The sequence below is a fragment of the Festucalex cinctus genome, chromosome 13 (genome assembly GCF_051991245.1).
Source record: "Festucalex cinctus isolate MCC-2025b chromosome 13, RoL_Fcin_1.0, whole genome shotgun sequence".
Lineage (NCBI taxonomy): Eukaryota > Metazoa > Chordata > Actinopteri > Syngnathiformes > Syngnathidae > Festucalex > Festucalex cinctus.
The window spans coordinates 13,820,086-13,835,937 of NC_135423.1; the positions used below are offsets into that span (position 1 = coordinate 13,820,086).

Genomic DNA, 15,852 nt, shown 5'->3' on the forward strand with positions numbered 1-15,852 from the left:
CTAAAAAATTAAAATACAGAACTCATTTCCAATGAGTGACTTTTAAAGACCATTTTCAGGCCACTTCACGACCTTTCATTCACGTAATAAATAGCAGTGAATGGTGTTGGCTGAATATTTTTCACTTTTTATTTTACAGCTTTGTTGTGACATTTATGTAATATTTTTAGTCATTCCTTACCCCACATGACTGTGGTGGCTCCACTCATTCCTTTTTCCATTAAGTAAAATTGAATTAGTAAGGTTATACAATGTTATTGTTGTGTCTCTGGTATTTTTTCTGACGTTGGAACTGAGGATATAAGGATTACGTGTCATATTTATCCCATTAATTTGTGAAGATCTCATTAAATTAAGGACCCACAAACAGGATACAGGAATGCATTTTACTATTTGATTCACAAGCGGTGTCAAAGGAACCTTCCACCCCCTCACATTTGTGATGGGATTGTCCGTCTTGTTGTTACCTGATGAACCAGGAAGTAGCCTTATAACGAACAGATGGACAAGCACTTTCACTTTTTGTGAAAGTAAGTGGCACGACTGAGTGGCTAGTTGTAAATGCTTTTGGATGTATATGCTCTAAATAGATGTGTATTGCGAATTTGGAATTTGTGGCAAGGGTAGTGCTGGGCTAAATTTGGAACGGTTAAGAATGCTCAACATTCAACTATCATTGTGCAAATGTATACACAAAAACAAGCTATAGTAAGGAAGTCAGTCAGCTTTAGAGGCTGGCTGGCAGATGTTCACCTCCAACATTTCCTGTCAACACATGAGAATGACATCAATCTTCTCAACACTCTCCGGGCCAAGAGTGCAAATAGAGTACCCCAAATGTTGAACTCCTCCTTTAAGAATGGGAGGACGTTGTCAGGTGATGACAGCGATAAGAATTGGTACAAAGAGAACATCGGAATCGACTTTTTAAACTACACAGAAACTTGTGATGTCAAATATTTGCTCTCTTGGGGACCTTTTTTTTTTTTGTCAACACTAATTACATGCAGTTATGGGCATATCAAAGTCTGGCATCCTAAGTAGTTTGGCTAAACAGCCCCCTGTAGCTACTGTTGCTTCCTGTTGACATTAGATGACTTCAATCATGCTCACAGCGCAGTTAGGGTGCAAACAAATGTCGATTTGCTTACATGAATACAGTTCTCTGCAACAATTTGAACGGCAAAAGATTGCTTCATCCATGGATATTTATTGTTTGTCTTCTGTCTGAAGACTCAACAGAAGCACAGGGGGGAGGGGTCACCGCAACACTGACCTAACTGCTGTGGCTCAGCAATGTAAGCAATGTAAGTTTATTAAAGAAAACAAAAGCAACTCTCGTTTCAGCAGGCTCCTCTTTAAATGCCTTGAAATTGTTGGATTTGTTCGACTCTTTTACACGCATAAAATGTCAACATTCCAGACGTGTCATAGGTGGAGTTAGTTAAAAATGCTCCGTGACAATCATTTTTGGTGAGCCATTGCCCTTCCAGCCGTCATCATTCCAAATCAGCCAAAAGTCCGGAGATAAATAAGTCTGAATATTAGACATTCTCATCATGTGTCTCTGCTTTTGACTGGGGATTGAAACACATCTGGATCTGATAGGATCTGATGGCACGATTTAGACAGAGACGTGTCTAATCCTCAAAGGACGGAATTTATATCATTCCAAAATGCCGCATATGTTTGCCGGGGTGGGGTGGGAGATGACAAGACTTATCAATATTTCCAACATCTTTGCTAGCCTAAAGATCCTCAAGCACAAAGATTGCCCACCATATTGAAGATGGCAAACACATTTACGAAATGTCTACTCAACTTGTGCTAAACAAACATCTCTGTCATTACTCTTAGTTCTGTACAAGAAGTCAGGAGAAAAGGCACATTTGAAAGGGGAATATGGTATCAAATGCCCACCCTCAGGTAAATTAAGTGATCGTATGAAGGCGCTCTAGAACGTTTAACCTCCCTCCCAGAATTAGATTTTCCAGGGATTTAATCTGTTGATCCGTCATATAGTCTGAACCTGGCAGTATTACTTGCTATCTAAGCAGCACACAGCAGCTAGTGTGCTGCCGATAAAGCGCCAAGAAGCGGGGGAACGTCTCGCTTCGGCCCGATAAGGCTGCACGCGACTTTTCTGACTGTTACGAGTTACATTCTGAGTGACATATCAGCCTGTCAAGTGGAAACCATGATTGGCAAGTGGCGTGTGCCCATCAAGATTTTAGGGAAGGGCGTTTAAAAATAGGAGCGGGCCCCTCTCTGCTGAGAAGAAATCTGCAGTGTTTTCTCTTTCCTATCAGTAAGGAACGCAAATGAACCCGTCAGGCTTTAGCTGGGTTTTGTCTTAAAATGCGTTCACATTCAATTTCATCTTCAAGTACAGATCCGTTGCAAGAATATGCCAGTCAAACACCATATGTACACCCAAAAATAAGTGACACATAGGAAAAGTGGTGCAGTCTATATAGACAATTCCTGACCTCAAAGGTATAATCAACACTAATGTAGCCCATAAGCTTACTTATTCAACTCAAAATGATCTTTTCCAGCACCAACAACATAAACTATGTCCATAAATGTACTCTTGCAAAATCTATGTGTATTGTTCAAGGGCTCTTCAGTTGTTTGAATGTGCTGTTTGAAATTTAAAGTATCTTTCCAAGCAGCATAATGTTGTACAAATGACAAAAAATATGTTGATGGCAGTCAACCTCTGATTTGAAGGGAATTTTGTTATTTCCAAATTAAGTTTTGGGCAACTTTAGAAATCCGAAATTTATGAGTTAAGAGGCTTTCAGTGAACGTTTCTGTAAGGACGCACTCACAATTTCAATTGTCGCTTTAGAAATATTGTACTGGACAGAAAAGGATAATTCGCTTATCCTTGTTTTATGTCAAAGCTCCATTATTGGTTCTATTGCAGCGGTACTTAAAACCTGGATTTGCTCGAATCCCGGGGGTTCGGTGTGTCGAGTCTCACGGATTCGGCGGAGGTCAAGACACGCCCCACTTGGCCATGCAGGTGATTACGCTTCATTGCGTGGCCTATTTGTGCTTCAGGGAATTTGGTGCGCTCAGTAGTCAAATTGTGGCTGTTGCGATGGTACGTCGCGTGAATTCTTCTTATTGCAGTCCCCTCAAACTAACCATGTCGAGCAAAAAAAAAAAAAAAAAGTGGTTGGGAGAATATGTACAATATGAATTCACATGTACTGTATAACGTCACGTTTGGTGTTCCACAGGGTTCGATTCTGGGGCCTCTGCTGTTTTCACTGCTGCCCCCAAGTTCCACCTTAAGAAAACAGTGGCGGTTGTTTTAAAGTGCTTTATGAATATAGAGTTGAGTGATGGGAGTCAGCGTCTAGCTGCATGATTTGCAATGTCATTTCGAGCAATTCTAGTCCAGCTATCAGACAAATCCAAAGGAATACTTCGAGAATACAAGAACACAACACTTTCTTAATTCAAGGTGAAGAGAGCCAGATCCGATGGAAAAGCTACAGGCTGTACTCTCCCTGTTCATTTTGTTCACCAGTAAACCCTGTACCTACATCTTGAATTTAAAAAATAAAAATAAAAAAAAAATCAATAAAGAAGGGCTCGTTCGGTGAATGCGTATAGGAAACTGGTGGGGTTGACTACCTACAACAAGGTCAAGAACCACTATTCTATGGTTATCATACAAGATGTGTCAAAGTTTGTGACAAAAGATACAGTTGATATCACAACTACAAGTTTTCCTCCTTGTGGGCCATATGATCAACATGTTTGCAAAAAGATTCTGTTGCATTTCTTTTGTTCAGTGTGCAAGAAAAGGCAAGCGTTATGGCAAGACATCTCACAATCCCCTGAGCATCTGACAGTTCCTGGCTGAGAACTTCCCTGTGCTGGAGCAACCTCCCTACACACCTGTCCTGTCTCTGTTTAATTATTACATCATTCTCAAGTTCAAGGGGTTCTTTAAGGGAACCTCTTTTAAAGACGTGGATGATATCAAGATGGGTGATGAAGAATTTTTATTGGAGTGCATGAAGGTATCTTTTTGTGACACTAGTTATGGTACTCTTCTGACATAACTCATGACAGTACGTGACTGTAATTTCAGGTCTTGCAATCTTTTGAAGTTGCCTTCTTCCCAAAAACTGGTCAATTTAGGACACACTTTTGAAACTTTTGTAATTATTAACAACTTAATGTTACTCTTGTCGGAATAGAGACATTCGTGTACTGGTGTCCTACATGTCAAGTTCCATGTTTGGTTCTATGACAATCACATTTTCCCTCATTGCCATCACCACCCATTGTAACTGTAAGAAAGATAAAAAAATATATAAAAAAACAGCCAAAATTAGGTTAAATACTTGAGGAACTAATAATCCTTTACCCCGCAGGTGTCAAACTCAAGGCCTGTGGGCAAGCTGTGACCCGCCACATCATTTCGACTTCATGTTTACAAACCTTGAGATATTGCAAGCATTTTTGTTACACTGTAAATTTTTTTACTGTGAATTTACAGTAAATTATTGGATAAGTTTTGCATTACTTTCACAGTAAGGATTACAGCAATTTATTGTGAATTTACTTACAACAATTTACTGTAATTTCACAACTGTGATATTACAATGCATTGCTGTAAAAGCACAACTATATACTGTAACTTCACAGCTTCAGTGGCAAAGCAACTACTGTGATTTTACAGTACATTGCTGGGGAATTACAATATTTTGCTGTACATCATTACAACAAGGCCCTGTACTTTTACAGTGGGTACTGTAAAAGTAATGCACAAGTTTACAGGAATTTACTGTGAAAGTAATGCAGATGAAGTTCCAATTTACTGTGAATTTACAATTATTTTACAACTGAAATAAACTATTTCTAAACAGACAACTCTGAGGTATACTCACTGTTAGCAAGCATATTTATTGTCAGTCAATATATCCTACACGGTCAATATATCTATATGTCCTTTGTTCAACATTCAATTTCAACTTTATAGTCAACTTCATAAATACAACCACGCTATAGAAATACAATAAAACACAATATGAATACAAATAACAGATAAAAACAGGTAACAGTGTGAACAAGAACATGGAAAAAAAAACATGACGCCCACTCAAAGTCGATGAGCCTTCTTAGCAGCGTGCTCACTTGAGGGTTCATCGCTTTACGTTTCTGGCTCTTTGAGCCTCTTTCTGGGTTGATGCCCAAGAAGCACCTGTTAAGAAGCAAAGATAGTTTCAGTTTTAAATAGAATTGCTTATTGCAGACAACATTTATCATCTCATTTATCCATCTCACCAAGCTAGCCTCAGGTACCTTCTATGTCAGAATTTTAGACCTCAAGACAGTCATTGAGTTGGAAGCCTATACTATAATGTGAATTACAAGATTAAATGTGATCTTTATACAATACCTCTGAATGAACTCCAGAGTTGACGATGCAGGAGCAGGATACTCCAAGTTGAACACGTAATAGCTGCTAAACAAAGCAGCTATTGCATGTAAAAACAGAGGGTTTGGGCCCATTACAATGAGTCCCTCGATGGACAGAAACCACCCAGAGGGCTTCATCATCTCACCTGAAATGAGCAGATACCACATCATGTGTTATGAGCACTTTGAGACATGCTTCAGATATAAAGTTGTAATTACCCTAGATGATTTTCAACTATCAGATGAAAAACAGAAATTACACAAAGGAAACCAACAATACAAATTTCAATTTGAATTCAGATTATGATCATGAGCATATTATAAAAAAAAAAAAGAATATTCTGTACATATTTACTCGTTTGTTTAAAATAAATAAATAAATAAATAAATAAATAGTCCTGATCTGGTCCTAATGCCAAATTAAAATAACACTATTAGACACAATTGGAAAAAAGGTTAACACAAATTATTATAACGTATGATGCTTTGTCAAACAGCTATGTCGGTGTGTTATTCCTAATTTTCAACCATCTGTGTAATTTTTAATTAATTAATTGTGTGGAACTGCTTTTTCTGACACATTTTGTGTGTAGTTTCCCCCCCCCAAAAAACGAGGAGATGGGCATGAGTAGTAGCTTTGAGGAGAAAGAATTTTTTACACAATTATTTCTACACAATGAAACACCACGCAGGTAAATAAGCTAGCTACCAGATAGCTGGAAATACAGATAGAAAATGCTGTGACAGAACGTTCGACAGTTTCGGGCTCTTGCGAACAAAATATGAACTGTCTCATGCAATAAACGTTCATTTGAAAGTAAATATCACTTCGAATAACGTGTGTACTACAAACAGACATTATGTATGCAGCTTACCTTCTCCACTCAACCAGAAGATAAATTAAGACTGGCTGCTTTTTTTCTTTCACTCCAGCTTCTTTTGTTCGCGCTCTTTTTTTTGTGGCATATTTCTTGAGTCCACTTCCTGTAGAGTGCCAAAGACGTCACGTGTCTTCAGGTGGAGCTCCTGGGTCCTAGAGCTAGTTTAAGTCATTGCCGAGTACCGTCAATCACGTCATGTGACTTACTGTAATATTACTGTTAAATACTGTGAAATACTTGCATTTGTTACTGTGTTGCTGTGATAGTACAGACCTTTGCTGTGATATAACAGGTTTCTTTTATTACGGGATTTTACTGTAAAATCACAGTTAAATGCTGTAAACTTAAAGGATGATGAAGTTTATACAGGTGTTTATTGTGATATTACAGGAGAAGTTAATTACAACAAATTACTGTAAAATATTACTGTTAATTATTGTGAAATGCTGGTAAATATTTACAGTGTACATATACTGACCTTTGATTTTAAAACTCGTTATTCATCAGTTTGTTGTTCATGCAATATGAAGTGAGTATATTAGTCCTAAGAGCCCACAGATGGAAACCGAAAGTATGAAGTGGCCCGCAACAAAAATTTGTTTGAAACACCTGCTTTATTTACACCCTCACATAGTTGAAATATTTCTACATGGCAGTGTTTTGTTTTGCTTTCGTAAAAACGTAGAGAACCCGTTAAGGACACACACAATGCTTCTCTTGAGTCAAACACCTGCCAATAGAGCCACCGCCTTGCTTTTGTTTACATCAGCCGTCTCAATGCATCACAACACATTCTCCACATGTAATCCTGCACACACAACACAGCATCGTCCACCATGCAGGAGGGCGGTGGAGCGCACAAGGAGGAAGGGGCTCCATTCCCGTCTTTTGTTCAAGTAGGAAAAGGAAACCTGTCAGGAAAAGATTGTGTAGAACAGGAAGCTCTCATGGCTCGAGAGCGTGTTCTTTCTTTAAGAGCGCACAAGTCGGGCCAGCCATTCACACCCACGCTTCAATTACGACTCCATTCTTCATTCTTAGCTTTTTTTTTTTTTTTTGCGAAAAACATCTCAATGGTCCTCCACCCACCATCCAAATGACAAAATAATCACACAACGCACGGCCTTTTTTTTTTTTTTTTTTTGGTGCCACCAGCGTGCGCCAACACACACATACACCACACCCAGCTGCCACAAAGCGGCTATACTTAACATCCCCAAACACACAACAGCACTTTTGAGAGAGATGAGCTTGATTTGGGTGCATTTTTGGGAGCTGACACTTGTTAGGAAGTGAGCCAAGAGAGGGACTTGCCATTCAAACATCTGGAAGCATCCGCAGCCATCTGGAATGTGACTGTCTAGAAGGGAAGAGGAGGAGGGGGGCAGTAGCCAATGTTAATTCAGCACAGCACCCCTGATGACTACCAATTGCACCAAATATTCTACTTTCCGACAAGGGTGCCTTAATATGTTTTACTTTTAGGCTGTATAAAAACAATATTTAGTCATGAGCTTTCAATTGTAGCGCCTTTACCTTTTATTTTAACAGCATGCAAGTAATTAAACTAACACATTTCAATAACTTTTTCCGTTATAATCAACTATAACTAAACACGCCACAAGGGTAGCCTACTTGTGTAACTGACAAAGAGGACACTTTGTGAAGTGTGGTTTGAAAGTGTTGCAAGTTGCACGTTGCCAAATAACAGCTTTCCTTAAACAACGTACATACTTCTCCAAAAAGAAAAGTCGCTACGCTCATAATAAACTGCGAGTACTTCGAGATCACCGAACCATCACATTACTGCCGCCAATGACAGGCTCAGTTTGGACGCGTCACCGGAGTCATCGTTGCGCAGTCTCCCGGCGTGTACAATCCACTCACTGCCTTGCCAGTCACACTTCTCAGAACACGCTTCGATAAAGTTTAAGAGAGGCATACAGGCGATATACTTTACCTACATGAAAAAAAAAAAAACTTTCGGACAAAAGTGTGTTGCAGGATAAAATAATGCCGCCTCCAGATGTGCGTAATTTGCGCGCTCGCTCTTCAGAAATCCAACGTGCGAGTCAAGCGTCGACGCACATTGTAAGCGCTTGGGAATTATGATTTAAAAAAAAAAAAAAAAAAAAAAAAGAAGACGAAGGGGGATGGTTTGATAGGAACCGCGAGAGGAAAATGTCCTCAGTAGAGGTCCCAACTAACGCACACACACAAAAAAAAAGGAGGCGCAACTTTGGGAGAAAAAAAGCGGTCCCCACAATCTCCTACAAGCCCACTCTCCACCCTTACCTTAATAGTTCCGTCCATTTTGCGCAACTTTCAGCGGACTCCGACAGTATCCCAAACATGACACGCTCCTAAATTAATTCCAGCACAGTCCCGGTATGTGCGGCGCAGGGAAAGACGCGTTTTTTCCCCCCCTTTCCTCCTAAATTTGGGAAGTGAAGTCACCGCCGCCGCTTGCTTGCTCGCTTGCTGCTGCTGTTGTTGCGAAGGAAGGTTGAGAGAAGGAAGCTGTGTGTCACCCAAAAGCCCTGCCTTCGAAAAAAAAAAAAAAAAAAAAAAAGCAGGATACTGTCCCGAGGAGATAAGCAGGCAAAACAATTGAATGTTCACTCCGTTGTTATGTTATGTTTTTTTCTTTTTTTTTCCTTAGCTGGGGAATATTTACAGGATGGTGGCCTGCTGTGGAACAATTTTGCGTGATTTTTTTTCTCATTCCAAAAATGACACAAATCGTCGGTGGTGGTGGGGGCGTGATACGATTGATATTAATAGAAAATGTCCAACCTCAGTATAGTTGGACATATAGCCTATTTACTTTGAACATAAAAATAATGTTAGCCCAGTGGATCTGTTTTTTAAAGAAAAATGTGAGCACGATAAAGAGGTGACTGGGCTTTAAATCACTCAAAGATGACAAATCAATATGCTTGTTGTAATATTTCTTTTCCTTACAAGCTACACGTCAAGGTGAAGACTTTCCAGGGAAGACGTAAATCACATCAGCATTAAAAAAAATAAATAATAATCTGCTTGACACATGTGTGGCACTACAGGAAATGTGCCTACAACCGTCATCATTTGTGTTTTGTTTTAAAATATCTTTTCAAATCAAGCCCCCCTACCCCCACCCCTTTCTATTCTAAACTGCCCTCTTTGTGATAAAGAATTAAAAACATAAATAAATGTCCTTTGTGGAATCCTAATTGTGAATTTTCCCCATGTTCTTTAAGATTAAAGCATTTCACAAATTGCACGTTTTAGTTTGTAATTCAAAAACTACTAGCCTGTTTTCGAAATGGGGACCATTCAGACTAAGACGTATAGTTTTTACTTTCCAGATCATGGTGAACCGGATCAAATGACCCAATGCCATAGAGGTTCTCACCCCTCATTCACTGCTCTCTTTGAAATGTTTCTGCAGTATACTTAAATTCACTGTCAACTTGTTGATGAATTTCTCTGCAGCCATGCAACTCAAAGTTGAGACTGCGCCACTGGCAGCAGGGCTGGCCTGTCTGCTCCCCTCTTGGGGGTCTGGCGGGGCTGAGGGCCCCACCCTTGGGACAGCCACATCTGGATCCTGCTAAGGGTCAAGGCTTCTCCTGCCTGGGGCCAGCTCAGACTTGTATAATTAAGGGAGACACCTTGTTTAACTCTTCACTGACCAGTTTGATATAAGTCCCTCTTTTAAAGTATCCATATGTAGTCTGACTTTATATAGGCATATATGAGATAGAAGTGAGTCCAAATTCAAGAGCAGTAAGGTGCAGTTTTGGCCTTTACAAAGAGATTAAAGGTCAGGTCAACAGATTTTTCTTAATGCAGGCTTGCAGTCAATTGCATCACATAGTTAGCTGTTTCTTATATTATTGGTTTGATTATTTACAGTAGCTTCACGAGAGTGGTAAAAATATTAGAAACACCTCTCAGTAAGATACAGCAAGCAAACTACAACCACATAAATACATCATTTGGTACAGAAGACCATTTTAGAGCATGCAATGTTTTTATTTTTTTATTTTTTCTGACTGGCCAATCAATAAAGAAAGTTAATGACATATTTGATGAAACAAACACTATCCAAGCATGTAATATAATAGCTATAAATTGAAAATCAGTTTTAAATAGGCTACAGTATGTTGTATTAGATGTCACCACTGATGGAACCAAGCAGACCAAGATCACATCTTACCAAAACCCGATTTCCTCTGGATGTCAACATGAAGCCTATTAGGGTGACAGGGGGTCCGGGCCCTGTCCCAAGACCATAATGAATACAGTGGTAACAAACATTTTGGAAGGCCAATAAACAGATGCAAGCTGGTTTACTCAGTCAACCACAGAACATCTGGCTTGACGCTGCAAGGAGTCAGCCAGCAGACGTTTCTTCCTCTGCACGCAGTGCTGCAGTCGGCCTTCCACTGTATGGGCCATGTATGTCAGAGTTGGGGAGGGGTCATATAGTCACATGGACCCTCTGCTGTATGGGAGTCTTGCTTTACAAGATCACGGTCCGCAACTTTGTTTTATTGCTCAGGACCACCGACACCATGTAAAGAAGTTCTCTTGCAATTAATAAAAAGATGCAAGTGGTGGTTTTTCAAGTTGAAGCAGTCTGCTGATAAATCAGAACTGAAATCATGATTTAAAAAGATGAGAGACCAAATGATCCCTGTTGTATGCCAAGCATGCACGATTAGGACTAGAATACAAATGCAAAACTGAGGATCATGTGGAGATTGAACCCAGGACCTCATACATGCAAAGCATATGCTCTACCACTGAGCTACATCCCCATACAAATGAAGACTTCATGCCACATCTAAAAAAAAAATAAAAAATAAAAAAAAAATACCGCTGTAATATTTGTTACATTAATTTACCCCCCCAAAGAAAAAAAAGAAAAAATAAGGAATTGGGTACTTAAAATATATAGCATATTTAATGTATGTATTTTTTATATATCTCATTAAACAAATAGTTAATGATAACATGTAAAAATAGTGAAATAATACATTACAAGGGATGGTGGAGTACCGAGGAAGATACCAGGTCTAATATCAAGGTATCGGTACTCGTGACAGTGGCTGATGCCATCGGTGGCCACCCTCTTTTGATGTTTTATGATGTTTTATGATGAGGAACTAGATATTAAAAATGAGAAAACTAGAAAATTGCCATTATTTCATCCAATTTTAAGGATAAATGCTATATGGATATTTAAGTCTTTGTTAAAAAAAATATCTATCATTGTTTATTTATTTATTTTTTCTCTTGGGGTGAATTTTTTTGTACCAAAAGTATTAGTGGTATCGGTACTTGGTATCGGTAGGCCTATTTGTGACTATACTCAAGAGTTGAGTAGGCACACTTATACAGTATTGGAATAAATGCTATTGAACATTTAAACTGTTTTGATGAAAACAATGACACAACAATTAAGAACACAAATGTTACATTATTGTTGTTCTGCATTTGTAGTTTAACATTACTCTTTTATCTTAGCAGCTTATTGTAAAAAATTATGAATGGAATTTAAAAAGCAAAATAAATAACTTATTTGTTCAGGTTTCATAATAAATAAAAGAAAACCAGCTTTGTATGTTAACATCATCACTATTGGATTTTGTTCTTAGAAAAATAAAAGCAACAAATACAAATTAAATACATTCAACAATTGTCTTTTTTAAGGAAATTAATCACATCCAGCAAAAATACATCAATTGCGTCTTTGTTTTTACATTTAACATCATCGCTTCCTTTATGCGTCATTCTGTGGCTCTTTAGGCCTACACTGCTATTCATTTGACTGCATGCGCGCTCTCATATCTTGTCCATCCAGCCTGCGAGCCATGCAGCGTCGAAATTCCAAAGGCCCCAAAAAGTGGCGTCGGCAGCACGTATGAGCACGAACTGTCTGGCCCCCCTCGCTCCAGGCCATAATTAATTTGAGATTTATTTTTATTGGAGAGTTCCAGTCTCGCCTGGCCTTAACCAAACAAAACCAAATGCTTGGACCGTGGAGTCTTTTGAAGGAGGAGGGGGAGAAGAGGGAGGGAGGGGGCCACGGATGTCTTATAGTTCTGCCGCATTCTGAGCAAAATCCGACTGTGAGTGTGCACGCAAAAAAATGCGAACTTGGCATTGAGTATCAGTCATGCAATGTGCTTATGCAGTTCGCATTTTTACAAATAAAACAGATTCGCCATGAGGAATCTAAGGTTTATTTAAAAAAAAAAAGTTTCCATCTTCTGTCATTCAAGAAGAAAAAAAGGGCTCATTCTGAAAACATATTTTCTCACCAAACATTCCTATCTTTTCATTTCTTTAAAAACAAACCAGGAATTGTTCAGAGTCCTCTTTAACCTTGGTAGCATGAAAAGAGGCCCTATTCAAATAAATTAGTTTGCTTGGGAAAAAAAATACTTTGTCTGTCGTTTTATTTGTTGAATGCGTTATTGTTGTCTTTAATTGACTGCAGTGCAATTTTGATGATGCAGACTTGTGCATATGCAATTGTTTTATAATTCTATATGATCCAAATCACAAACTATTTTTGCAGGGATCAACAACAGGTTTGCTTTATTAATTTATACTTCAAATAAATTCCAGCAATTAGTGAATGGCTATTTAAATGAGAAAACAAATAACATAATGTAGCAATTAATGTAAATTTATCAATGTTTATTATTCTCGAGCACGTGATTTCATAGGGGAAAGAACGAAAAAAAAAATTGCCCACCTGACAAAAGAGGCGGTGCTGTCTTACCTTGACGTAAGACGACGTGTCAGGAACAGTTTGGAACATGGCGAGGGTGCTGCAGTGTGTCCAACAGTGGGCCCTGATAATAAAGGAGGAAAAGAAAATTCATTTACGCGGTGCAAGTATTTCGTTCACTTTTTCTAATGTCACCAACAAGGATGAATTATTTGTGGTGGCTCGTGAGTGAGAAGGGAGGTTAGAGGACCCGGGGCCCCATCATGCATCCACCCCCCCACCCCCTCCGAGCCTGCAGCTTACCACATATTGAAACACTTTTCACTTTAATAAGTGCAGCTTACAAAGTCTGGGGGTGAAAGGGCACTTGGAGGACGGTGCTTTTTTTTTGTATCAGTTAGCAAGACATGCATCATAATGTATGGATGTTGTTGGAGACTATGATTGGGTCTCTTTAATCAAAAAGTAATTAATACAGTTATAAACGCAGTGGGGTAATTTGTACCATTAAAGACTATATAATGGAGCTCCCACAATAATAAAACAGGACTTATTTATGGTGCTTGTAGAGTGATCAGTTAATGGCACTGCACTTTCCCTCCTTTTACAGTCCAATTTCTCCAATCACGCTTGTGAACAGCTAAAAAAAAAAAAAAAAAAAAAAAAAAAAAAATTGTGAGCAATAAGCGGTTAGGAAAGTGAATGGATGGATGACAGATATGATGCATTGACCAAACATATATGAGGCTTTATTGTTATTATTATTATTATTATTATTATTATTATTATTATTATTATTATTATTATTATTATTATAGTTCCTTCAAGGTACAGCAAGATCATGTTTGCCAACTTCTGTTTTATATACATTTTTTAGGCCCACTCATAAAGAACCCCAACCCCCCTCCCAGGGCCCCACCCCAAAATGCATCCAATTTCTGCGCGGCAAAAAAAAAAAAAAAAAAAAAAAAAAAAATAGCCCAATGGAGCCGGGCATCTGCACCCAATTAGACAGGGCAGCTCTGGTGAAAAACGGCGTGAACCTTCCTCCGAGACAGCCCCGTGGGCCGGGACCCCTCTAGTGTTACATTTTAAGCATCTTACTTTTGCAGTTATCCATCATGAGTCCCAGCAAAGTCGCACTCCGTGTTGCTTCACACCTTCACAAAACGGCTCGGAGGTGCAAAATGATCGAGATTTATAGTACAAATAAACTGAAAGTTGCATGCCTGGTTTCAAAAAAGGTGTGCACCCTGCAGCATTCCCAACATAGAATTTGTCTATACTCACCTGTTGTTATTGCGTTTAATTGGCGTCGGCCGCTGCAGGAGGTGTCACGTCCGCTCCTCCTCCTCCCGCTGCTCCACCTCGTTTAGGCACTTTTGAAATAATTAAGTCCTGTCCACGCGAAGTTGTCCGTTTGTTTTTTCTTTGCGAGTTATTTTGCTCAGAGTGGAAGCAGCGCTTGTATGAATGGAAATGTTCCCGAGATGAGAAAGTAGAGAGCTGCGGCCAATGAGCAGCGAGAGAAAAACCTTCAACCTCCCCTTGTCTGCAGCGCGAGGCCACTCGAGCGTGAAATAAGAGGACACACACGCGCGCGCGCACGCACGCACACACTCAGGCTACATGAATGTGCTACGTTTGTTTAATAAATACATAAATAAATGAATAAATCATTTTGCTCAACTAAGATGCGGTATTGTTCACACTTTTTATGTTTTTGTTTGCCTTTTTTGATTGCATTGCCTTCAAACTGACAACTGTGTAAAAGCTAACCTGTAGTCTACAACTCAATTGAAGGCGAAAAAAAAATCAAACAAATAAGCCATGAAGTAAAAAAAATATAATGTGCACACCTATTACAGCATGCGGCTGTGTTCAGAATGAACTAATCACCTTCAAATTCATGTTATATGGGAGTCAGTGCACATCTGCCGCCATTGAAAGTGGGTCTTTATAATCCTAAATAAAGCTCAGGTGTTTTAGGAGGCTGTTCCTGACTTTTTGTTTGTTTTGTTTGTTTGTTTGTTGTTGTTGTTGTTGTTGTTTTTTATTCAACCTATTCTGAGGATAACCTTAGCCAGCCCATTTGTAATGCTCTGTATATTCACGGTAACTATCAGAAGATTTTATATTGCCAAGTGGACTATTTAATGAATGACACAAAAATGCAGAAGAAGGTGTAATCTATCTAAAATGGTTGCTTACTTTTATGCTCTTAGCCACCCCCAAATGTCTCCTACCAAGTTCTTAATTGGATAAAACTACTAAGTGTGCCAAGAGTGTCATATAAGGAAGGTTAGCAAGTAGAAAGGTCATTATAATGGCTTACTTCAAGGTGTCAAAAATTGTTCCTGATTTTTTTTTTTACTTAGTTTATCAAGCACATCAAAATTAGTCAATCCAACAATTGCAAATTGTTTACATCTGATTGTTTTCATTGTTGAAAAACTGCTACCAGAACAGATTTGTATAAGGTAAATACGTTAGGATTTTACTAGATTTTGGTGTTATCTTCATTCACCATAGCGTTATGAAGAAAAATATGACTTAATTGTAAATAGTTAATTTGCATCTTTGAATATCTAAGAAAAGATCTACAGTAAAAAAAAAATTCTTAGTAGCACATGTAATTTTTATTAATATATGCCGCGGGCCACTTAAAAATAGATGGGGGTTCACAAATGGCCCCCGGCCAATAGTTTTGAATACCCCTGGGCCCTAAATCAAGTCACCGATCTAATTATGTGTGAGGAAAAAAAGCCAAATCTAAGACTTTCTAGCAGAAGC

General features: G+C 38.8%; 1 protein-coding gene and 1 long non-coding RNA gene across 6 annotated transcripts in view; both read right to left on the bottom strand.

Annotated features, from left to right (window-relative positions):
• The window catches only part of fli1 (Fli-1 proto-oncogene, ETS transcription factor), a 36,555-nt gene extending 22,019 nt beyond the window's left edge, over positions 1 to 14,536 (bottom strand). For 2 of the 5 annotated variants that reach the window (XM_077541785.1, XM_077541783.1), the window contains exons 1-2: positions 14,164 to 14,312; positions 13,111 to 13,183 (exon numbers count right to left, since the gene is read on the bottom strand). In XM_077541785.1, coding sequence (XP_077397911.1) covers positions 13,111 to 13,149 — 39 coding nt within the window. In that variant the 5' untranslated portion in view covers positions 13,150 to 13,183; positions 14,164 to 14,312. Of the gene's footprint in view, positions 1 to 8,624; positions 8,815 to 13,110; positions 13,184 to 14,163; positions 14,313 to 14,349 lie in introns of those variants that run through there. The other 3 variants (XM_077541787.1, XM_077541786.1, XM_077541784.1) reach the window with 2 other exon arrangements.
• LOC144033852 (uncharacterized) lies at positions 4,913 to 5,977 on the bottom strand. Its single transcript, XR_013288106.1, has 2 exons — positions 5,429 to 5,977; positions 4,913 to 5,230 (listed from the first exon to the last, which is right to left on the bottom strand). It is a non-coding gene; the product is annotated as an uncharacterized LOC144033852 (long non-coding RNA).
• Positions 14,537 to 15,852: the final 1,316 nt, after the last annotated feature.